The sequence below is a fragment of the Salvelinus sp. IW2-2015 genome, unplaced genomic scaffold (genome assembly GCF_002910315.2).
Source record: "Salvelinus sp. IW2-2015 unplaced genomic scaffold, ASM291031v2 Un_scaffold702, whole genome shotgun sequence".
Classification (NCBI taxonomy): domain Eukaryota; kingdom Metazoa; phylum Chordata; class Actinopteri; order Salmoniformes; family Salmonidae; genus Salvelinus; species Salvelinus sp. IW2-2015.
The window spans coordinates 274,031-299,392 of record NW_019942599.1 but is presented as its reverse complement, the minus strand read 5'-3'; the positions used below and the strand labels follow the sequence as shown (position 1 = coordinate 299,392).

Sequence of the window (25,362 nt, the reverse complement as noted above, 5' to 3'; positions counted from 1 at the left end):
CAAATAAAGCTGTGCCAAGATTGTAGCGTCAGACCCAAGAAATATTTGAGGCTGTAATCGCTGCCAAAGGTGCTTCAACAAAGTACGGAGTAAAGGGTCTGAATCCTTATGTATTTTTTGTTTTTAATAAATTAGCAAAAATGTCTAAAAAACTGTTTTTGCTTTGACATTATGAGGTATTGTGTGTAGATTGATGAGGTGGAAAAAACATTTTAATCAATTTTAGAATAAGACTGTAACAAAACAAAATGTGGAAAAACTCAAGGGGTCTGAATACTTTTCGAAGGCACCGTATGAATATATTAGGCCTACCTGCATTAACCTGCGCTGTCTAGACTGCCTCATTAAATACTGTTGTTGTAACGTTCTGTTGCATAATTCAAGAAGTGTGTAGGATACCTTCAGATTAAAATTCAACACGCTTGGCTCTAGATAACACATATCTATACATAGTTTGCGAGATCAGACATAATATCACTATAATCTGAGTGTTCATTTTCGGAAGTTGCTTTCATTTCAGTGCATCTAATTTATAAACATTTCAACTCTAATTAAATTATTACTTTTTTCTATTCCCGCAAGAAATGTACACCCATCAAAACAAAGTTATTTCTTCCCTTTTTTGTGATGTAAATGTCGAGATGATGCATTAAATCCCTGACAAAGCTTTAGCGTTCTTATAGATGCAACGGAAAGACAATCTATTCCATTAAGCCCATTTCAGCCATTACCGGGGTGTGTTTGACAGGTCATTACAAACATTTCCACGGTCGTAACGTTAAAAGGAAAAAACAACAGGCACAAGCAAGAGTATGAAAGAGTCGCAGGAGTCCAATGAAAGCCATCAATCCAGCGAGATTTAAGTGCCAAGTGAATTTTGCACCCCTCAAACACAAGAAATAGATGGCTGAAAAAGAGAGATCCCCCCCCAGGTGGGTGGGGCATGCAAATTGCACATTTTATTATTATTATTTTACCTTTATTTAACTAGGCAAGTCAGTTAAGGAAAAAATTATTTTGTCAATGACGGCCTAGGAACAGGTTCATGGGCAGAACCTCTCAGAGTAAGAGTGCTGATCTTGGATCAGGTCTTCCCTGTCCATAATAATCGGATCCACTATGATCTAAATGGCTAAACTGATCCTAGATCAGCATACTGTAGGGTTGGGCAGTATAACGTATTTTACTATACCATTGAGCTCCAAAAGTATAGGGACACCGGCAATTTTTGTTGTTTTGGCTCTGTACTCCAGCACTTTGGATTTGAAATGATACAATGACTATGAAGTTAAAGTGCAGACTTTCAGCTTTAATTTGAGGGTATTTTCATCCAAATCATGTAAACCGTTTAGAAATTACAGCACTTTTTGTACATAGTCCTAGTATTTTAGAGGACCAAAAGTTTTGGGACAAATCCACTTGAGTGTGTATTAAAGTAGCAAAAAGTGAAGTATTTGGTCACATATTCCAATGACTACATCAAGCTTGTGACGACATTTGTTGGATGGTTGTGTTTCATTATTTTGTGCCCAATAGAAATTAATGGTAAATAATGTAGTGTCATATTGAAGTCACTTTGATTGTAAATAAGAATATAATATGTTTCTCTAAACACTTCTACATTAATGTGAATGCTACCATGATTAAGGATAATCCTGAATGAATCGTGAGAAAGTTACAAACCGAAAAATATCATACCCCTAAAACTAACTAAGCTAACCTCGCACCATTACAATAACAGGGGAGGTTAGCATTTTTGGCGAGGTATGATATTTACGCCTCTGTAACGGTCTCACTCATCATTATTCACGACTCATTCAGGATGAACTAAATATTTAACCAAATAGCTTCCCGGACTATCTGCATTTATCATCTTTGCACTAACTGTTTTGACACATCACATACACTGCTGCTGCTGTTTATTATCTATCCTGTTGCCTAGTCACTTTACCCTGACCTATATGTACATACAGTATCTACCTCAATTACCTCGTACCCCTGCACATCGACTCATTACTAGTATCCCGTGTATATAGCAAAGTTATCTTTACTCATTGTGTATATATTTTAATGCCCCGCAAGGGCATGCATTTTAAGCCCGAGCCCTACACTATGTTCAGGCCCTATCCTACCTAGGCCCATTTGCTTCTGCCAAATTTAAGGCCAGCCCTGCCCGAAACCCAAAACCGTAAATAACTTCTTCCATTAGTAAATCCATTAGCTGTTCTGCTCTGTCTGTCACTCAATCCCTGCGCGCAGCTCGCTCTGCATGCGCTCAGCTCACGGTGGCTCACTGAGTCATTGAGTATCTATAGCAACGGCTCCGCTTGGGCTGCTCTACTCAATGAAGACAGATGACAAAACTCAAGGAAAATGATTATTTTCAGTTAAATAATCTCTCCTGTTTTATATTTGACAAGGTTGAAGCACTTCTAACACCATGTGATGATCTGAGATATGACTGTACTGCGCAGCAGAGCACGAGAAAATTGGCGCAGCTTCATAATGTCAGTAATCAATTTTGTGATACCCGAGCCCTGCCCGGTCCCTAGTAATTGATGCAAAAAACTGGCCCTACCTAAACAGGCCCTACCTAACAGGCCCTACCTGTCGGGGCCCGTCGTGCTCGGTTCGGGTCGCGGATCTCTAATTTATTCCTTGTGTTATTATTCGTATATTTGTCTCTCTGCAGTGTTGGGAAGGACCCGTAAGTAAGCATTTCATTGTTAGTCTGCACCTGTTGTTTACGAAGCACGTGACCAATAACATTTGATTTGACTGTACACTCGTCAGCCCGCATGGTCAATGCAGCAGATAAAACAAATATGTTGATGAAAATGATGCTGCTTCCCACTTTGCTTCTAAATATAAATCCACAAGTGTTCTATAATAACACTATTAGATTGTGTATCTTACTGTCTGCAAACAGCTAGTTTCACTTTTCTTAGAAAGTCGCGGCTAAAAAAAAATGCATTAGGAGCTAATACTAATCGCTTGTTAGCTGGCTAGCTAATAGAGCCGGATACCAGTGCTGGTGTAGGCCTAAATCAGAATGGTGTTTGTGTAACAGTACCTTCTAAATCAGAGATAAATAGGTGAAACATGAATATGTTCGCTACATTAAGAGAAAACATGCAATGTACCCAAAGATTATAGGGTCCCACTCCCCCAGGGAAACACAGACCAACACTGGTCCCTACCGTCACAATAACTCCTCCATAGAGATCCTATTACTATTCTAATTCTATGAACACCTCTCTGGCCGTTTCATTCGTTGTCATGTCAAATAACTATGTGTTCAAAGTGCCCACTATTACATTATATCTATCAAATTAGAATAATCATTCTATTTCCGTGATTCCAACAGTTCACCAAAGTGTTTTGCTCTAAAATCACAAGTCAAATCGCAATTGTAAAATTTGGTTAAAAGTAAAGGCCTAGATTTTTGACCATATCGTGGAGCCCTACATGGCAGTGTGGAAATGATCTCAAATGAAATCAACTTTTGGTTAAAGTTTGATTGAACCTGTATAAAACAATCAGAATGGAGAAAGACCCATTGAAATCACTTAGAATGTATGTGTTGCCACCCTAAGGTCACGCACTACTCATAAAGCACATTTAGAACTTTTATTATTAACAAACATAAAACACCGTCAAAAATGTGTAAAAAATATTGATATTTTGGCCATATTGCCCAGCCATTGATCAGCACCTGTACTCTGAGACGCTTTATCCATACCTCCCCCTGGACCAACATGGGTATCCTGTCCTCACTCGGTCTCCATGCTTTGAACTCCAGCTTCCTCTCTTATTCATCAGCGGGTGTTAAACAATAGCCAAAACTCCTTCCCATAAACCGTCCCTGCTCGCAACAATAGCAGGCCGTAATGAAACCATTTCTATAAACTTTTGCCAGTGAGCCAATAATAAACTCTCCAATAAATGCCTGGGACTCGTTATTCCGCAAAGCAGGAAGGAAGGGAACAACGGTTGGTACACTATGCCACGGTCACTGCGACTCTTTTTATGGGCCATCTGGGGACCATTGTTACCAAGTTTACTGGGAATGAGATGGACCTAGCTAGACTACTGAGGGAAGAGCACCCTTTGCCTAGTATTCAAGACTGTTGGGAGGTTGACGCAATGTTCACAACATTGCGAATGTTTAGATTGTTCTTAATTTGGCTGAATCCCACTGAGAAAATGCAAAGTAGAACCAATGACTTATTGTACAAGACCAAACATCTCAGAGGAGTATTAATCCTAACTAACGTAAACCTAACTTAACTTCGGTTAACCAAAACATTTAGTAATGCCAATGAAGGTCTACCTTAACAGCTATAAGAAATCATGCCCTTGTTTGACAGCAAATTAAGGCACGTTAACAGCTGAGATTTATCGAATCATCCCAACATACAATTAGAAAGGAAAAATGATCGGGGTGAATTTATATACGTAAGCGCACACATGCACACACACAATGCTCACAAGTGTGTGTAATAGAAGCTAGATTCCTAGTTGCCTTTCACTTGTTTAGTCGGCATACAGTTGGTAACCTTCAAACCCATAGCAAGGTCTCATAAGATTCGTCGAGCTGTCATTAAAATGTATTTGTTACAAATAACAGGAACATGTCATTCAAAATTCCAGTACTGTTTTTAAAGTTAAGGAGAACTTAGCGGTTTGCAAGTGGTAATGCAAACAAGCAAGCACTCAGAAAGAACAGTACCAGGCACTCTGCTATCTTTCCCTAAACTAAAAAAACATACGGTTGTTGTCAATGACAGTGACCGCCAAGGCCACCGACAGATACGTTTCCTCAGCTGACAAAACAACTAGTGTTTACACCAGCCTTAAAGAAGAAAAACTCTGTTTCAGCGGGGGGGGGGGGGTTATTATATGTCTACCTCTGACAGATTTTACGTCTCTAACGATGCTGGAAAGCCATGGATTTGTCTTTCGACAAATTGCGGGGTTTACCAAAAAGAAAAGTCCCACATGCAACTTGCTAGGAATGTCTATCCTGTATGTGGGTAATTCTCAATGCAGAGTCAGTCAGGGTGGAGTGAGTAGGCTATTGCTAGCGCCGCTATCAGCTTTTCTCATATCATGAGTGGCTCAAATGACTTAGGCTGTCATTTTTTCTGCAGGCTTCGGGGCCTGTGATTCGAGCTAGGCTAAGAGAAGCCTGCTGTCTCTGTACCAATCAGCTGTGGTGTCTGAAAAGATGGACAGGGACATGCTGGGAAGAGAGGACACTCACAGTCGCAGACACACACACTGCTGCCCTCACACATGCGCGCCCTCACACAAAAGCATGGACCAGGGATTTTTCTGCAATTATAATACTTGGGCAGTCCAAACAGTGTAAAAACATAAATAAATACAAACATTTACAAAAAAAATTAGACATTTTCAGGATGGAAAAACGCTTTCAGTGTAAACTAAAACAACTAAAGCCAGATATAAAGTACACTACATGACCAAAAGTATGTGGACACCTGAACATCTCATTCCAAAATCATGGGCATTGATATGGAGTTGGTCCCCTCTTTGCTGCTAGAACATCCTCCACTCTTCTGGGAAGGCTTTCCACACTACATGTTGGAACACTGCTGCAGGGACTTGCTTACGTTCAGCCACAAGAGCATTAGTGAGGTCGGGCACGGATGTTGGACGATTAGGCCTTGGCTCACAGTCGGCGTTCCAATTCATCCCAAAGGTGTTCGATGGGGTCGAGGTCAGGGCTCCTTGCAGGCCAGTCAAGTTCTTCCTCTCGACAAACCATTTCTGTATGGACCTCGCTTTGTGCACGGGGGCATTGTCATGGGGGCATTGTCATGCTGAAAAAGGAAAGGGCTTTCCCCAACCTGTTGCCACAAAGTTGGAAGCACAGAATTGTCTAGAATAATATTGGATGCTGTAGCTTTAAGATTACCCTTCAATGGAACTAAGGGGCCTGATCCACGAAAAACAGCCCCAGACCCTTATTCCTCCTGCACCAAACTTTATAGTTGGCACTATGCATTCGGGCAGGTAGCATTCCCCTGGCTTCAGCCAAACCCACATTCGTCCGTCGGACTGCCAGATGGTGAAGCGTGATTCATCACTCCAGAGAACGCGTTTCCACTGCTCCAGAGTCCAATGGTGGCGAGCTTCACACCACTCCAGTCGACGCTTGGCCTTGCGCATGGTGATCTTAGGCTTGTGTGCGGCTGCTCGGCCATGGAAACCATAAAGCTCCCAACGAACAGTTCTTGTGCTGACGTTGCTTCCAGAGGCAGTTTGGAACTCGTAGCGAGTGTTGCAACCGAGGACAGAAGATTTTTAGAACGCTACGCGCTTCAGCACTCGGCGGTCCCGTTATGTGAGCTTGTGTGGCCCACCACTTCGCAGCTGAGCCGGTGTTGCTCCTAGACGTTTCCACATCACAATAACAGCACTTACAGTTGACCAGGGCAGCTCTAGCAGGACAGAAATTTGACCAACTGACTTCTTGGAAAAGTGCCATCATATGACAGTGCCATGTTGAAAGTCACTGAGCTCTTCAGTAAGGCTATTCTACTGCCAATGTTTGTCTATGGATATTGCATGGCTGTGTGCTCAATTTTATACACCTGTCAGCAACGGGTATGGCTGAAATAGCCAAATCCAGTAATTTGAAGGTGTGTCCACATACTTTTGTACATATAGTGTATCTAGAAACAATATTATAATATAATAATAGAATCTTTGAGAATTAACAATTACCAAAATAAAAGCTTGACAGTCGGGGAGAATTTAAAACTCCAAAAACAATGCAATTAGCAGTAATGTTATTATGTTATTATGTTTGAGCAAAATAACACAGCATTAGCCATGGCAAAGTGTAGAATTGCAGGAAATGTGTATTAAAACTGCAAAAATATTTCTCAGCTATATGGAGAAATTTGTAGAATTGCAGGAAATTGGCAAAAAGAAATATGCTAAAATGTCTACACCGCCAAGATGGGAGCCTCCCCCCCAAAAATGTAAATGCAGCCGTGCCAACCGCGCCCATTACCACGCCCACCACCACGCCCACCACCTAAGGCCCTTTTCGATCGAGAATAAATCCTGAGCACACACACGCACACACACACGCGCGCAGTGGTCGAAAAGCACTGGGGAACTCCCGTCCCAAGGTTTTTTTTAGTAAAGGTCTCGGCAGGTCTCAACCTGACTAATGACTAATTACAGACACAAAGAGAGACAGAGGGGCATACGAGTGGAGGTAGAAGGCAAAGAGGGAGATTAGGGAGTATGGATAAGTGTAGCTGTGGCACAAGTACATTTTTGTAATCCACTTAACTAAATGTAATGTCTAGTGACACCAAGCAGTAAAAAAAAAACTTAAGCGGCCTGCCAGGACTGGTTCCAAGTCGCTCATTTTACAGAAAGATGACAAGAACACATAGTACTTACAAACATATGCCACAAAATATTGTTTGTTTCAGTGAAGTTTAAATGTGGGTTACCATTCAAACTTTGATAAAACAATGCTGGCTATCATTTCAAATTAAAATCTCTACTGAACCTACAAATCACAGATAAAAAAAATGTTCTCTAAATTTGAACCAGCATCCAGTCTAGTACACTACTACATAGTCTGCCACGTGACCAAATGAGTCATCTCCCTCCCTTCCTATCAGTTTCCTCGCTTCCCTCCGTCTTCCCAGCAGCTCCCTAGCGGTCATTCCGCAAATTATTCCTGTCATCGGGCTTGGGTGTGTGCATACGGCCACACCACTCTCCATTGTACTACGTCAGTCCCTCCCCTCTCAAGCCAAGCCCCTCTAGAACAATTAAGAGGCTTGGGACCGGCTAGCAGGAGTGTGGCCCATAGACCTCTTCTATTGGATGAGTAGACCCACAGTGGACTGGTGGGAAATGAAGAGGAAACAATGAGAACAGGGGGGCTGCCAAGTTCTACGAGGGAACTTTATAGACTTGGATGGGGGCTAATTATGGTATTTTGAAAGGGTAGTAGCGAGCTACTAACCTCAATTAGGAAGCCAAGTTGGGCCACAAGGCATCCATTTGGGCTGTTTATAACACTGTTATGTAGACTGGATGGAAACCACATTGAAACTGAAGTGCTGTTAACACTATTCAGCATTTCTACTTTCAATGCAACCTGAGCGAATCACATTTGGTCTGAAGTCTTCCAAAATAACTATGTAAAAAAAAAAAAAATCAAGCCTACCCACTCAATAAAATAAAGGCAGCAAGGTGTCAAGACCGTAGTCTCAATCCACCCGCCCACAAAGGAAAGACCCACGGGTCTAGTCTCTAGACCAGCACAGCTCCATTTAGGGCCTACTCATCGATCACATTTACCTCATTGCTTTATCCGTCTCTGAGTGTTTCCCATGGTCATAATTTGATCACGTATTCCAGCCTATTCCAACCACTATCTCAGCACGCTCCTCACCGCAAATAACCGCTCTTTGTTCAGCAGGCACATAACCACCAATTAAAAACAAAGATTGAGTCGTTAGGTTATGCCGAAACAAATGTGTCAGTCTAGTAAAGGGATGAAACAGTGACTCCCTCTTTCCTTCAATAAACCCATTTGTCTTTCCTTTATGTGGTACAGTGTATTTGGAAAGTATTCAGACCCCTTGACTTTTTCCACATTTTGTTACGTTACAGCCTTATTCTAAAACGGATTAAATAAATAAAAAACTCCTCAATCTACACACAATACCCCTTCATGAAAAAGCGAAAACAAGTTTTCAAGAAAAAAAAGTATTCAGACCCTTTGCTATGAGACTCGAAATTGAGCTCAGATGCATCCTGCTTCCATTGCTCATCCTTGAGATTTTTCTACAACTTCACATGATTTGGAAAAGCACACACCTGTCTATAAAGTATCACAGTTGACAGTGCATGTCAAAGAAAAAAACAAGCCATGAGGTCGAAGGAATTGTCCGTAGAGCTCCGAGACAGGATTGTGTCGAGGCACAGATCTGAGGAAAGGTACCAAAACATTTCTGCAGCATTGAAGGTCCCCAAGAACACAGTGGCCTCCATCATTCTTAAATGTAAGAAGGTTGGAACCACCAAGGTGCCGTGCCCAGTTGATAATCACCCCGACAATTGCCCCGAAACTGAACCTAAACTAAAATAAATGAAGTAAAGTATGATGGGGAGTATGGGTGAGTTGATGAGCGAGGGGAAGCAAAAGATACATAATGATGTAATCACCAATTGTGAATGAAGAACAGTGCGGGCCATTCTATTTTATTGGTATATTCTAATTATAAACTCAAAATGGCATTTACCATATATCAGTCCACCAAATCCAAGCAGTCTTATCAATACACTCTGGCCTACTTGTACACAGTGAGAGCATCCATAATTTACAAAACGGCAAGAAGACCAAGACGATTGGATGCATAATCATGAGATCTCTGATGATTATTCTTCTGATTCTGAGCCTCAACCTGAACCTATACCTCCGAGGCCTAAACGCAAAAAAATCCAGAACGGTGCGTACTGAGCAGCTGCCCGCACCACCACCAAATGAAATGGTGAGACAGGAGAGAGGAAGGGATGGCACCGTTTGGATAGAACAAGCTGGTGACAATGCTCCTGGACGATTATCAGCACAAAATCTCATCACTGAGAGAGAAGGCCCTCTCAAGCAAAAAAACATCAGCAACGGACTCCACCAGCTTTCATTGTTTAAGTGACATGCTACAGCACATCATGGAGTGTACTGTGGCTGAGGTGCACAGTGAGCAAGTAGACACTGCCTGGGATCGGTCTGTTGAGGAGCTGGAAGCGTTCATTTCAATCCTGTACGTCTGCGGAGCATTCGATGGAAAGAGTGTTTATATGGAGAGGGATACCTTTCTTTGGCGAAACTATGTCACAGCATCACTTCAGAGAGATAATGCTGTGGGGTTAAGACGACCAAATGAAGCATTCAATGAAAATAACACCCTCCCTACAAGCAAACATGGGGAGGTTTGATAATGCTGTGGGTTTGTTTTGCTGCCTCTGGTACTGGGGGCCTTGAACAAGTGTAAGGCATCATGAAATCAACAGAATATCAAGGTGTTTTGTAGTCCAATGTTCAACCCAGTATACAAAAACTGGGTCTCCATTGAAGGTTGTAGGTCTGTTTTTGCTTTGTCATTATGGGGTACTGTGTGTATATATTGATGAGGATTTTTATTTATTTAATCCATTTTAGAATAAGGCTGTAACGTTGGAAAAAGTCAAGGGGTCTCAATTCTTTCCGCAGGCACTGTATCTCTACAAACCCACACTACCTTCACCCATGTTCCCTATGTTGCTTTCTTCACTTGTTCTTCTCCTGATTTGATAACATCTAGACTCAGTAAGACGTATAAAAGGTGCTTACACATGGGCGGCGGTAAACGGCAATTGAACCGCGAGAAAATCTGCCTACCGTGTGTAGAGACCAGCAGTCCCGGGTTGTTGTCAGCTCGCATGTTGTCAACGTTGTTTGATTGGTTGACAAGATGAACTCTGCACATTGGTCAACCATGTATTTTGCCGCCCTACTCCCATTGAAGTCTGAGACCTTCGCCGCTTACCAAGGCACGTCTTAAAAGTGTTGTTGTGTACTGTTTTTGCTACCTTTTTTTATTTATTTTTATTTCATTGAACCTTTATTTAACTAGGAAAGTCAGTTAAGAACAAATTCCTATTTACAATGACGGCCTACCCCGGCCTCCCCTAACCCGGACGACGCTGGGCCAATTGTGCGACGCCCTATGGGACTCCCGATCACGGCCGGTTGTGATACAGCCCGTTCAATTGACAAGAAGGGTATTGATATAGCTGTGTTTAGGCATGGCTTCCTTGTTTTGAGTCTTAAGTGTGTTACTCATTCTGCTGGAGTTGACCTAGTATTTTATATTACAGTTGTTTTTCCCATTTGTAACTCACCCACCAAAAATCACAATACGCGGTTTACATTGTTTTATCTGTGCTGGTCTAATTCCTATAATGAAAAAGCAGAAGATCTGTGCACTCTCGGTTAGTAAAAATAGTTCATATGGTGCTCTACGATGTCCCAGGTTTGTGCCATTTAAGAATATATAATTTAATTTTTTACTTCAAGTAAGATGTTTATATGTTATGTATAAAAGGCATATGTACGCATTATTTACTATTTGGATTTCTTTAAAACAATGTAATTGTTGGAGTTCATTAATGATTATGGATACATTCTGCATTTAGTTTTTTGTATTTCTATTTATTATGGATCCCCATTAGCTGCTGCCAAAGCAGCAGCTACTTATCCTGCGGTCCAGCAAAATGAAGGCAGTTTATACCATTTTAAAAACACTACAATACATTCACAGATTTCACAACACACTGTGTGCCCTCAGGCCCCTACTCCACCACATATCTAAATCCATGTGTATGTTGTGTGTGTGTGTGTGTGTGTGTGTGTGTGTGTGTGTGTGTGTGTGTGTGTGTGTGTGTGTGTCAATGTTTGTGCTGCTTCACAGTCCCCACTGTTCCATAAGGTGTTGTTTTATCTGTGTTTTTAAATCAAATGTTACTGCTTGCATCAGTTACTTGATGTGGAATAGAGTTCCATGTAGTCATGGCTCTATGTAGTACTGGTGTGCCTCCCATAGTCTGTTCTGGACTTGGGGACTGTGAAGAGACCTCTTGTGGCATGTCTTTTCGGGTATGCATGGGTGTCCGAGCTGTGTGCCAGTAGTTTAGACAGACAGCTCGGTGCATTCAACATAAATACAAGCAGTGATGAAGTCAATCTCTCCTCCACTTTCAGCCAGGAGAGATTGACATGCATATTATTAATATTGGCTCTCTGTGTACATCCAAGGGCCAGCTGTGCTGCCCTGTTCTGAGCCAATTGCAATTTTCCTACGTCCTTTTTTGTGGCACTTGACCACATGACTGAACAGTCGTCAACGTGCGACAAAACTAGGGCCTGTAGGACCTGCCTTGTTGATAGGTTTATAATAGACAGACTTCTCCCCATCTTAGCTACTACTGCATCAATATGTTCTGACCATGACAGTTTACAATCTAGGGTTACTCCAAGCAGTTTAGTCATCTCAACTTGCTCAATMTCCACATTATTTATTACAAGATTTACTTTAGGGTTTAGTGAGTGTTTTGTTCCAAATACAATTATTTTAGTTTTAGAAATATTTAGGGATAACTTATTCCTTGCCACCCACTCTGAACATAACAGCAGCTCTTTGTTGAGTGTTGCAGTCATTTCAGTCGCTGTAGTAGCTGACGTGTATAGTGTTGAGTCATCCGCATACATAGACACTCTGGCTTTACTCAAAGTCAGTGGCATGTCATTAGTAAAAATGGAAAAAAGCAAGGGGCCTAAACAGCTACCCTAGGGAATTCCTGATTCTAACTGGATTATATTTCAGAGGCTTCCATTAAAGAACACCCTCTGTGTTCTGTTAGACAAGTAACTCTTTATCCACATTATAGCAGGGGGTATAAAGCCATAACACATACGTTTTTTCCAGCAGCAGACTATGATCGATAATGTCAAAAGCTTGACTGAAGTCTAACAAGACATCCCCCCACAATCAAAGCCAGTTAAGCTTTAATAGAGCAGTGCATTCTAACACAATGAATTGAAATGGATTTCACCTCGTTCATATAGTTGCCAGACATTTTAAGGAATTAAATATAGACCTCCACTGGCTGAAGGAGAAGAGGATCTGGTAAAATAAGGGCATGTTGCTAATATCCTCTAGGTAGCTAGCTAGCTATCTGACTAGCTGTAAATATCTGACTGTTACAAGGATAGTATTCTGTAGACACCAAATGCATAAATAAGCAAACAAATATCAGTTAAAATATGGAACAGATAAATGAAAATATTCAACATAAAGGTATGCTACATGTTGGGATGTTGATTAAATGGAAAATCTCAGCGTCCTGTTGGTTGTTTGGTCAAGAGAGTGAGGTGTGATTAATGGTTAAATTCAGTAGCAAGTGTTTGGGTGTGTTTGGGTGTGTTTGGGCGTGTTTGGGTGTGTTTGGGCGTGTTTGGGTGTGTGTACGTAGATGAACTGTGCAGCCTACACTTGCTGCACTCTTGTGTCTCTTGGCTTCCTGTCCTGAGTGCATGCACCAAGAAACCTGTTTGTCCAAAATCCCCACCTGAGATCTAAAGATGAACGCAACATTTGAACAGTGAGCCAAACCACACTATGTGTGTGTACACTCACCACTGTGAGGCTACGTGTGTGTTCTTCCAAGTAACGTGAACGGTGTGCACCACCTGAACTCATTAGGATCATCACCAAACTACGCTATAGCTTTGAAGCAGCTTAGAAGCCGTCAGGTGTAAATGAGTCTCTCAATACCAATGTTGCAACATACTCCTCCCTCCACTCTACAAATAGGATAACAGTGCAAAATGGCAAATTAGCTCCTTTTTCCAAGGGTTAGTCAAAATGTGGTTTATGCAGCTGCTGCAAGTTCTTCTTCCTATGAGGAAACAAGTTACTCAGTCACCTGGTTCAGTGGTTTACATTTGTCTCTTTCCAAACTCCTACCCTAAAGTTTCCAGTTCACAAACTGATTCATAACGATTACTGGCGAAGGGGTCCGCTTACTAGTCAATGGTGGGAAATGGGAAATGAACTGAAGCAGTGAGAAAACAGGGTTTTATGGAGTAAGAGAGCAGGAGGGCGAGACTTACTAAAGATGGAGAAAGAGGGGGAGCGAGGAGGGGCGAGGGAAAAACATCCCGGGTAGAGAAAAAGTAAGGATTAAGAAAACATGGCAAGAAAGACTAAAGACAGAGGGGCTGCCAAACACTGACGCGATGGAGGTGCTTCCCCTTATGTGTGCAGCTGTTTTACGAGACAGTGAGCAATACCTCCCCCCTTGTCTCCCAGACTCTGACAGGCTGGGGAATTTAACTTCTCCCTGTTAGGTGGCTTTAAAAATAGCCCTGTGGACAACGTTAAGACCCTGTAGCAATAGCAACGATAACAACCGCCTCTTGCCAAGCCTCTCAGCGCCTCGTCTGGCATCCGTTTCCAGCAGGGAGTTTTCCACAGGGACAACATATTCACAAGTGAGCGCCGTACCCTATGTCTAATTCCTGGTTGCCGTTCAACTCTTCCCTTTTACTATCTTCTTATTACTTTACCATAAATCTGTTGTGTGAGTGCTGGCGGATTCCGAGGTCATGCGTTTGTTCCTAGACTGTGCTGGGGGAGTTGACGCCCATGTGAAATMCCCTGTCTTCCAACTGCCCTGAACTTAACTCACAGACACCTGCTGAAGCCTGTTGGGGAGACAATATATGCAACAAATGGCAGGTTGGTTTGCTGAGGTCATCCCTATGTTGGACACTGTTGTTTTGTTTGTTTTAAGTTTTTTTTTTCTGGACCAGACTAGCAACCTGCAATAGAAAGTTCCCGAAGATTGCTGCAGTGTTTCCGCTGCAGTCATTTAGCAGTGGTCGCTGCGCAACGGCAAAAATCATTGCTGCCACGCCCCAAAAATATAGAGCATGGAAAAAAATAACATTTTTGCAATCGCGGGGAAAACTGCAGTTTGAATAGTCTTTGTTAAAAAAAAAGGGGATCCCAGCTTTCCCTTGCTACTTTATTTAGTTCTCAACTCCTAAAAATGCACAAACTGCACCATTTAAAACCCAGAGTTTTTAGCAGTGCATGGTTAAGCACCTGTAATTTGCAGTGAGGGCATAGGGGAGAGTGGGGCTAAATGTCAATTGTAGGTTAACTTGAGAAAAAACGTCACCCTACCTCAAAATCCTTTTTTGGGAGTGACTTAAATTGTGATGAGACAGATTACATTTTTAGTTGTGCAAGAGTAGTGGGAACCAGGGAAAGTGTTTGGGGAAACATTGTGACATGAAGTGGTTTCTGTGAGAATTACAGGCAGGGGTGTTTTACACCAGGTGGTGGAATACCCCAAGTTACGCTAAGTTTTTTGGGACATAAATTTCATCAATAGATTGCTAACTAGTTTTTTTTTTAAATCACATTTTGTAAATGTATATAAAAAATATATACATAGACTCGAAATTGAGCTCAGGTGCATCCTGTTTCCATTGATTATCCTTGAGATGTTTCTACAACTGTGGTAAATTCAATTGATTGGACATGATTTGGAAAGGCACACACCTGTCTATATAAGCTCCCCCAGTTGACAATGCAGAGTTCCTCTGTGGAGATGGGAGAACCTTCCAGAAGGACAACCATCTCTGCAGTACTAATCAAGAAGTTTTTCAGCGGCAGGGACTAGCAGACTAGTCAGGATCGAGCAAAGTACAGAGAGATCCTTGATGAAAACCTGCTCCAGAGCGCTCAGGACCTCAGACTGGGGCGAAGGTTCACATTCTAACAGGACAACGACCCTAAGCCCACGGCCAAGACAACGCAGGAGTGGCTTCGGTATAAGTCTCTGAATGTCCTTGAGTGGCCCAGCCAGAGCCTGGACTTGAACATGATCGAACATCTCTGGAGAGACCAGAAAAAAGCTGTGCAGCAACGCTCCCCATCCAACCTGACAGAGCTTGAGAGGATCTGCAGAGAAAAATGGGAGAAACTCCCCAAATACAAGTGTGCCAAGTAGAGGTCGACCGATTATGATTTTTCAACGCCGATACCGATTATTGGAGGACCAAAAAAAGCCGATGCCGATTAATCGGCCGATTTTTTAAATGTATTTGTAATAATGACTTTATTAAGCATTGTGAAGAGCTGCTGGCAAAACGCACGAAAGTGCTGTTTGAATGAATGCGTACGAGCCTGCTGCTGCCTACCATCTCTCAGTCAGACTGCTCTATCAAATCATAGACTTAATTATAACATAATAACACACAGAAATACGAGCCTTTGGTCATTAATATGGTTGAATCAGGAAACTATCATTTCGAAAACAAAACGTTTATTCTTTCAGTGAAATACGGAACCGTTCCGTATTTTATCTAACGGGTGGTATCCATAAGTCTAAATATTCCTGTTACATTGCACAACCTTCAATGTAATGTCATAATTACGTAAAATTCTGGCAAATTAGTTCGCAACGAGCCAGGCGGCCCAAACTGTTGCATATACCCTGACTCTGCGTGCAATGAACGCAAGAGAAGTGACACAATTTCACCTGGTTAATATTGCCTGCTAACCTGGATTTCTTTTAGCTAAATATGCAAGTTTAAAAAATATATACTTCTGTGTACTGATTTTAAGAAAGGCATTGATGTTTATGGTTAGGTATAGTCGTGCAACGATTGTGCTTTTTTCGCAAATGCGCTTTTGTTAAATCATCCCCCGTTTGGCGAAGTTGGCTGTCTTTGTTAGGAAGAAATAGTCTTCACACAGTTCGCAACGAGCCAGGCGGCCCAAACTGCTGCATATACCCTGACTCTGTTGCAAGAGAAGTGACACAATTCTCCTAGTTAAAATAAATTAATGTTAGCAGGCAATATTAACTAAATATGCAGGTTTAAAAATATATACTTGTGTATTGATTTTAAGAAAGGCATTGATGTTTATGGTTAGGTACACGTTGAAGCAACGACAGTCCTTTTTCGCGAATACGCACCACATCGATTATATGCAACGCAGGACACGATAGATAAACTAGTAACCATGTGTAGTTAACTAGTGATTATAATTGATTGATTGTTTTTTATAAGATAAGTTTAATGCTAGCTAGCAACTTACCTTGGCTTCTTACTGCATTCGCGTAACAGGCAGGTTCCTCGTGGAGTGCAATGTGGTTAGAGCGTTGGACTAGTAAGGTTGCCAGATTGAATCCCCGAGCTGACAAGGTAAAAATCTGTCGTTCTGCCCCTGAACAAGGCAGTTAACCCACCGTTCCTAGGCCGTCATTGAAAATATGAATGTCTTCTTAACTGACTTGCCTAGTTAAACAAAGGTGTAGTAAAAGTAAAATAAAATAAATCGGCCAAATCGGTGTCCAAAAATACCGATTTACGATTGTTATGAAAACTTCAAATCGGCCCTAATTAATCGACCATTCCGATTAATCGGTCGACCTCTAGTGCCAAGCTTGTCGCGTCATACCCAAGAAGACTCGATGCTGTAAAGGTGCTTCAACAAAGTACTGAGTAAAGGGTCTGAATACTTATGTTAATGTATATTTCAGTTTTTTATTTTAACTAAATTAGCAAAAATTACAAAAAAAACGGTTCAGTTTTTGCTTTGTCATCATGAGGTATTGTGTGTAGACCGATGAGGGGGGAAAACAATTTAATCAATTTTAGAATAAGGCTGTAACGTAACACAATGTGGTCTGAATACTTTCCGAAGGCAATGCACATGGTCCAATATGTAAAAATAATTTAAACAATATGTTACTGGGCTTATTTCTGTAGGTGGAAATTATATTTTAGACGGTACCCCCCCTTACACATTTTTCGAGAAGAAACACTGGATTGCTGTATGTCTTGTATTATAATAAGTACGTGTCTAAATATCTTAGTGTGCAATTTAAGCTAATTATTTAGCGAATGTATAAGGAACCTATTTTTAAGGCAGTCCGAACCACACTCCTGTCGCAATCGACAGTTTTCTAAAGAAGGGAGGAGGACATGCAGGCCAGCACATTCAGAAGAAGTGATTACGCAACGCACCAACGCTTTTTCAACAAAACATTGGAGGTCGTGGGGTCAATATGGCTGCTGACTCATCCTCACATATCAATAACGGCACTTGAGTTCCAGATAAAAGTGCGTCAAAGCAACAGAATGGTCCAAACATTTGGACCATAAAACAGAGCAGCAGAGTCATCTGCCTTCTATTGCTCTCCACATTAAACCTGTCTGAGCAGCAACTTGGCGAGTCATTCACATTAGGCCAGGGTGATGAACTGGCTACGCTGTGGGGAATTGTGGGAAATGAATGAGGTGGGGAATTGTACTCACTGGTAGTTCTGAGGGTTCTGGCAGGAATTCTGCATCCTCTCCAAATATGAAGTCTGGAGGTAGTTCTGGATCCCGTGCATTGAAGATGATATCCCCTGAGAAAGAACAGAATGATCACAAGTCCGCTTTGTCACACCTTTCACACAACACGTAAAGAAAGATTCCTCGAATTGAATTCAGCCCACCATAGCAATGTTTACTACTCAAGCAGCGAGCGCACAGAAACATCTTATTCTGAAAAGAGGTCGATTCTACAGAGATGGGGAAAATGTGTTTACTACAATGGCTCAACTGAATTAAGACCTTAGGTGAACAAAATGACTTTGATTCTAGCTGAAGAGATTGATGACCACTTGCATCAACATGAGCTCTTAGCTGTTTTGCCCAATCACTCTGCTGTTTTACACTCAACTCTGTAATGTAACTTGAGATGAAATGGACCTGCACTGTTATCAAATGAGAACAGGTGAATACAGGTGGCTACACTTTTCCAAAAACATGGTGCACGAACAACAAAAACACATACCACTGACAGCCCAATCGCCTAGTTCCTATTTCCAGTAACACTCAAACATTTACAAGGCCTGAAAAATAAAACCAGACAATCATGTTGTTCTGGTTAAATGCTTGAAATTGTACTATTTGCCATAGGCCCTCACAGAATAGTCTACCAATTGTGATACGGAAATGAACCGAGTTGGGGGATTGAATAGGCTACCCTAGAACTCGGTCAATATAGGGTCGCTCCATTTGATTTCAATAGCTTTTTGACTGCACCGCTTTTGATTTGAACGAAACTTTCGATACATATTTGCCAATGGTAGAAGTGGTCAGAAAGTCATTCTTTGGACCTGAATGCCAAAACATTTAGGAGATAGGTGTGCTCAAAGTTGACCCATTTTGAAAACCCCACCCTACCATGAGACATCCATGTCTTCATCACTGGAAGAGATAAATAGGTTGAGTTTGATAATTGAAAAGCTTAACGACGGGGTTGTCAAAGTAAAATGTTTGTATAATACAAATGTCTTTTTTTCCCTCTTTTTTTTTTTACCTTTAACCGCAATTATCAAAAAATGTGTCAACTTAGATTTTTTTCATTTTCGCATATGTTGCAGCTTAGACCCTATCTTATATCATCTGAGGTGTTCGTGTTGTGCCCACAGCATGCCCTTGAATACAGGGTGGATGTTATGTTTCGGCTGATTTTATTACATCTCGTTTTGTTTTAACTTTAAAATGGTAGCACAAAGATGGTTGGAGGGTCCACACATCAGAGAATGATGACTTGAATAGGAATATCAATTGTTTTAAATGATACTGTCAAAATGATACTGTCAATCTTCCATCTTCCATTATTGACAACCTTGATAAAGATCAGCAAAAATGACCGTATAAAACAATTCAAATACTGCGCTATATTGTATGCAATTTCTTTTTTTCTTGGGGAAATATTATCTTAAACTAATACAATTGCTCAGAGAAAGTTTTTTATATAAAACATTTTTTTTCTCAAAAAAGGTAGGGGGCAAAATTAGACACTGTTTTCAATACCGTTCAATACTTCACCTTGCGAGGATAACGGCACTGAGCCTACAATGTTTTATGAGCTGGAAAACACATTGGGAAGGATCTTAGACAATTCCCCAATACAGAATCCTGACAGATCCTTGATGTCCTTCATCTGTGCTTATGGACTATCCTCTTAAATTCAAACCACAGGTTTGTACGGAGACTGAGATGGCAATTGTAAAATGTTGGTTATGTTGCCAATTAACCATTTCTTTGTGGATTTTGATATGTGCTTGGGGTTATTGTCTTTCTGGTAGATCTACATGCGGCCAAGTTTCCGGCTCCTGGCAAAGGTAACCAGGTTTTTGGCTCACATATCCTGGTACAGGGTAAAGCGCTTGATTCCGTTGAGCTTAACAAGGGTCCCAGGACCAGTGGAAGCAACATAGCCCCATAACATCAAAGATCCACCACCATATTTTACAGTAGGTATGGGGTTCTTTTCTGCTCATGCATTCTCATTTTGACGCCAAACCCACCAATGGCGTACGAGACCATAGAGCTTTATTTTCCATATCCTCTGACCAAAGCACCGGTTCCAATCCAAGTGCCAATGCTGTTTAGCAAACATCAGGCATTAACATTTGTTGGATGATGTGAAAATAGAGCTCTTTGGTCATGCACACCAGTGGTGGGTTTGGAGTAGAAATGAGAATTCATGAGCAGAAAAGAACCCCATACCTACTGTAAAATATTATAGTGGGTCTTTGATGTTACGGGGCTATTAATATTTCAATTCAATTTACATTTCAATGATGTACCAACTAAATTGCAGGGGTCTGAATGGATATGGCATGTGGTTTGGTAAGAAGAATGCCCCTCTCCCCACAGGTGTGCTTACCCCTTCTGAGGGTTTAGAGCTTGAGGTAGTCACCTTATACAAGTACTTGGGAGTATGGCTAGACGGTACACTGTCCTTCTTTCAGCACATATCAAAGCTGCAGGCTAAAGTTAAATCTAGACTTGGTTTCCTCTATCGTAAATCGCTCCTCTTTCACCCCGGCTGCCAAACTAACCCTGATTCAGATGACCACCCTACCCATGCTAGATTAGGGCTGGGCGAGACGGTATTTTATATATTTTTTTTATAATAAAAGTTCTACATTTGCTTTATTAGGGTGACAACACATACATTCTAAGTGATTTCAATGGGTCTTTCTCCATTCTGATTGTTTTATACTGTTCAATTCAACTTCAACCCCAAAAAAGTCTTAATCTTCATCAATTTCTGCATTTGAGATCATTTCCACACTGCCACGTAGGGCTGCACAATATGGGCAAGTAATCTGGGCCTTATTTTTAAGCAAATGTTGCAATTTGACTTGCCATTTAGAGCAAAACACTTGGGTTAACTGTTGGAATCATGGGAATAGAATGTCTATTCTAATTATATAGGTAGAATATAAAAGTGGGCACTTTTAATACAGTGTTGTTTGACATGACAACGAATGAAAATGCCAGGGAGTTATTGTGACAGGGTAGGAACTGATGTGTTGATAGGTGTTTCCTGTGTTTCCTGTGTTTCCTAGGGGACCCTATAATCTTTGGCTACATTTAATGTTCTCTTAGCTACTTCATGTAGCAAATATATTCTTGCTTTGCGTTTACCTCTTTAATTTAGAAGACACTGTTGCACAAACAACATGCTGATTTAGGTCTACACAATCACTGGTATTAACAGGCTGTATAGCTCATTACGCTTGCTCTTACTCAGTACTGTAATGAAACAGGCAGGGAGCAGGTCTCGAACCCTCAACCTTCTAGCCTGAAGTCCAGCGCGCTATCGACTGTGCCGCAAAAGCATGCTGAAGCGGCAGAGTCCATATCCGCGTTTATAAACCCAGGGTCGCTACAGTACATTTATTAGCTAGCTAGCGATTAGCGGCTAACAAGATTTAGGAACAACTTGCTAAGAAAAGTGAACTAGCTGTTTGCAGATGTAAGAAACACAAGCTAATAGTGTAATTATAGAATGCTAGTAGATTTATATTAAGAAGCAAAGTGACAACTGCATCGTTATCATCATTGACCATGCAGACTGAACGCAAGTGTCTCGTGGTTGAGGAACATCAAATGCGCTCCTTGAGTGACGGGGGGCCTGGCTAGGTCTGTGTGGAAAGCGGCATAGTGAGAGTGGAGAGAGATGACTCAAGTAGCGAAGTAAACTATAAAAATGGATGTTACACCACTGCGTATCACATTGAACAAACCAAACAGTCAAATACCGGTATAGAAGGTAAAGGAAAAACACAAACCGGTCCGTGCATCAATACTGGTATATCGCAAAAAACGGTATACCGCCCAGCCCTATGCTAGATTTACGGAGACATAATTTACAGATCAGCAGGTAAGGGTGCTCTCTCGAGCGGCTAGATGTTCTTTACCATTCGGCCATCAGATTTGCCACCAATGCTCTTTATAGGACACATCGCTGCACTCTATACTCCTCTGTAAACGGGTCATCTCTGTATACCCGTGGAAAGACCCACTGGTTGATGCTCATTTATAAAACCTTCATAGGCCTCACTCCCCCCTATCTGAGATATCTATTGCAGCCCTCATCCTCCACATACAACACCCTTTTTGCCAGTTACATTCTGTTTAACTTCTTTGGGGGTAGGCGGCAGTATTTTCACGTCCGGATGAAAAGCATGCCCAGAGTAAACGGCCTGCTACAAAGCCATAAAAGCTAGAATATGCATAGTATTAGTATATTTGGATAGAAAACACTGAAGTGTCTAAAAACGGTTTGAATGATGTCTGTGAGTATAACAGAACTCATATGGCAGGCAAAAACCAGAGAAAAAAATCCAACCAGGAAGTGGGAATGAAGATACAGTGGGATATTGGTAATGTTGCATAAGTAGAAATGTTGAAACTGCTCATTACTATTCGCAAAACAATGTCCATACAGGCTAGAACACTTTTAAAACCAGAGACGATACCGGTAGCTACCAGCTTTAATTGTAGGCTAAATATCCTTGCTAACGTAGTAGCTGAATGCACTACCCTAGTACGTTGTTTGTGATAATATCACAACTGGCTGTGACTGGGGGTTCCATAGGGCAGCGCACAATTGGCCCAGCGTCGTCCGGGTTAGGGTTTGGCCAGAGTAGGCCGTCATTGTAAATAAGAATTTGTTCTGAACTGACTTGCCTAGTTAAATAAAGGTTCATTAAAAAATAAAATAAATAATATGCAAACCATAATGCAAAATATGCTGATTTCAAAGCTGATTGTCATCAAAAACTTTATTAATTTACTTAGTCTCCCTCGCCACCAAAAACGAATTAACTTCTTCGTCTCCCGACATGTGTCCACTAGATTCCATAGCCATAAATCAGATTCCATAGCCACATTCTGCCTCATGAATGATGTCATTACATTCTTAAATCAAACACTTTTATAAAATTAGAGATTGCTTCTTTTATGCAAATGTTGTTGATCAGTACAATAAAATAATAGTTTCAACTAGCAGTTGCCAATAAAATAAGTATTAAATGGAAGTGATTGTTTATCATCTGTAGCCCCATGAAATCAGCTAAAACAATCTCAATAACTCATACACAACTCCTATTAAATAATATGCATTCACCTGTATTGTGAATAGACCAAGGCTACATCTTGATTTACCCAGTTTAGCAATAGAGATAAACGATTCAAATAAATTATTACCATTATGTTGTTTTGTAGTTAGATTGTTTTTACCAATGTCACATTATTTGTATGATTGTATAATTGATTAATTAATGCATACATGGCTGTCTAAAAAATGTACATAAACATTTTCAAATGTAATGATATTGAACTCAAAATATGCCCAACGATTGAACAGAGCAGTAGCTGAGTGCCTTCAGAAAGTATTCACAGCCCTTGACTTTGCCACATTTTGTTGTGTTTCAAAGTGGGATTAAAATGGATTTAATTGTTAATCTTCATAAACAATCTACACCAAATAATCTGTAATGTCAAAGTGAAAAATAAATAAATAAATATTTAAGTATTCAACTCCCTGAGTCGATACATGTTAGAATCACTTTTGGCAGCAATTAAAAGTGTGAGTCTTTCTGGGTAAGTCTCTAAGAGTTTTGCACACCTGGATTGTACAATATTTGCACATTACTCTTTAAAAAATGATTCAAGCTCTGTCCAATTGGTTGTTGAACATTGCTAGACAGTCATTTTCAAGTCTCACCACAGATTTTCAAGTTCATTTAAGTCAAAACTGTAACTAGGCCACTCAGGAACAATGAAAGTCGTCTTGGTAAGCAACACTAGTGTACATTTGGCCTTGTGTTTTAGGTTATTGTCCTGCTGAAAGGTAAATGTCTCCGTGTTTGTTGGAAAGCACACTGAACCAGGTGTACCTTCTTGGATTTTACCTGTGCTTAGCTATATTTTTATCAACAAAAAAAAACTCCCTAGTCCTAATCAATGACAAGCATACCCATAAAATTATGCAGCCACCACCATGCTTGAAAATAAAGTGACGTAAAGTGACGTGTTGTGTAGGATTTGCCCCAAACATAACGCTTAATTTCTTTGCCACATTTTTTGCAGTTTTACTTTAGTGCCTTATTGCAAACAGGATGCATATTTTGTTCAATTACAGCCTTCTTTTAAAATTGATTACATTGTTTTTTCCCCCACTAATCAATCTATACACAATACCCCATAATGACAAAACAAAAACAGTTTATAAATGTTTGCTAATTTATAAAAAATAAAAAATAAATGAAATATCACATAAGTATTCAGACCCTTTAGTGTTGATGCACTTTTGGCAGCAATTAAAGCCTTCAGTCTTCTTGGGTATGAGTTTCCCCCTTTCTTCATTGCAGATCCTCTCAAGCTCTGTCAGGTTAGATGGGGAGCGTCGCTGCAAAGCTATTTTCAGTTCTCTCCAGAGATGTTCGATCGGGTTCAAGACCAGGCTCTGGCTGGGCCACTCAAGGACATTCAGAGACTTGTCCCAAAGCCACTCCTGCGTTGTCTTGGCTGTGTGCTTAGGGTCATTTTCCTGTTGGAAGGTGAACCTTTGCCCAGTCTGAGGTCCTGAGTGCACTGGAGTAGGTTTTCATCAAGGAACTCACTACCATAAAGGCCTGATTGGTGGAGGGCTGCAGATATCCATCTAAACAGAGGTACTCTGGAGCTCTGTCAAAGTGACCATTGGGTTCTTGGTCACCTACCTGACTAAGGCCTTTCTCCCCAGATTGCTCAGTTTGGCCAGGTGGCCAGCTCTAGGAAGAGTCTTGGTGTTCTTGGGGACCTTCAATGCTGCAGAAATGTTTTGGTACCCTTCCCCAGATCTTTGCCTCAACACAATCCTGTCTCGGAGCTATACGGACAATTCCTTCGACCTCATGGCTTGGTTTTTGCTCTGACATGCACTGTCAACTGTGGAAACTTATATAGACAGGTGTGTGCCTTTCCAAATCATGTCCAATCGATTAAATTTACCACAGGTGGACTCCAATCAAGTTGTAGAAACATCAAGGATGATCAACGGAAACAGGATGCACCTGAGCTTAATTTTAAGTCTCATAGCAAAGGGTCTGAATACCTATGTAAATAAGGTATTTATTTGTTATATTTTTAATAAATAAGCAAAAATCTATAAAAACCTGTTTTCGCTTAGTCATTATGGGGTATTGTGTGTAGATTGACGAGGAAAACCATTTAATTTAATCCGTTTTAGAATAAGGCTGTAATATAACAAAATGATGAAAAAGGGAAGGGGTCTGAATACTTCCCGAAAGCACTGTAATTGTATGTGTGCGGTATATAGATGAGGTAGTCTGAAACTTACGTGACTTGTCATGTTAAAAACACTATAAAACGTG

The 25,362-nt window shown here is 40.9% G+C and overlaps 1 protein-coding gene across 1 annotated transcript in view; it reads right to left on the bottom strand.

Annotated features, from left to right (window-relative positions):
- The window catches only part of babam2 (BRISC and BRCA1 A complex member 2), a 191,826-nt gene that overhangs the window by 146,171 nt on the left and 20,293 nt on the right, over positions 1-25,362 (bottom strand). The window contains exon 4 of the mRNA XM_024135970.2: positions 17,945-18,039. Within this exon, the coding sequence (XP_023991738.1) occupies positions 17,945-18,039 (95 nt within the window). The remainder of the gene's footprint in view (positions 1-17,944; positions 18,040-25,362) is intronic.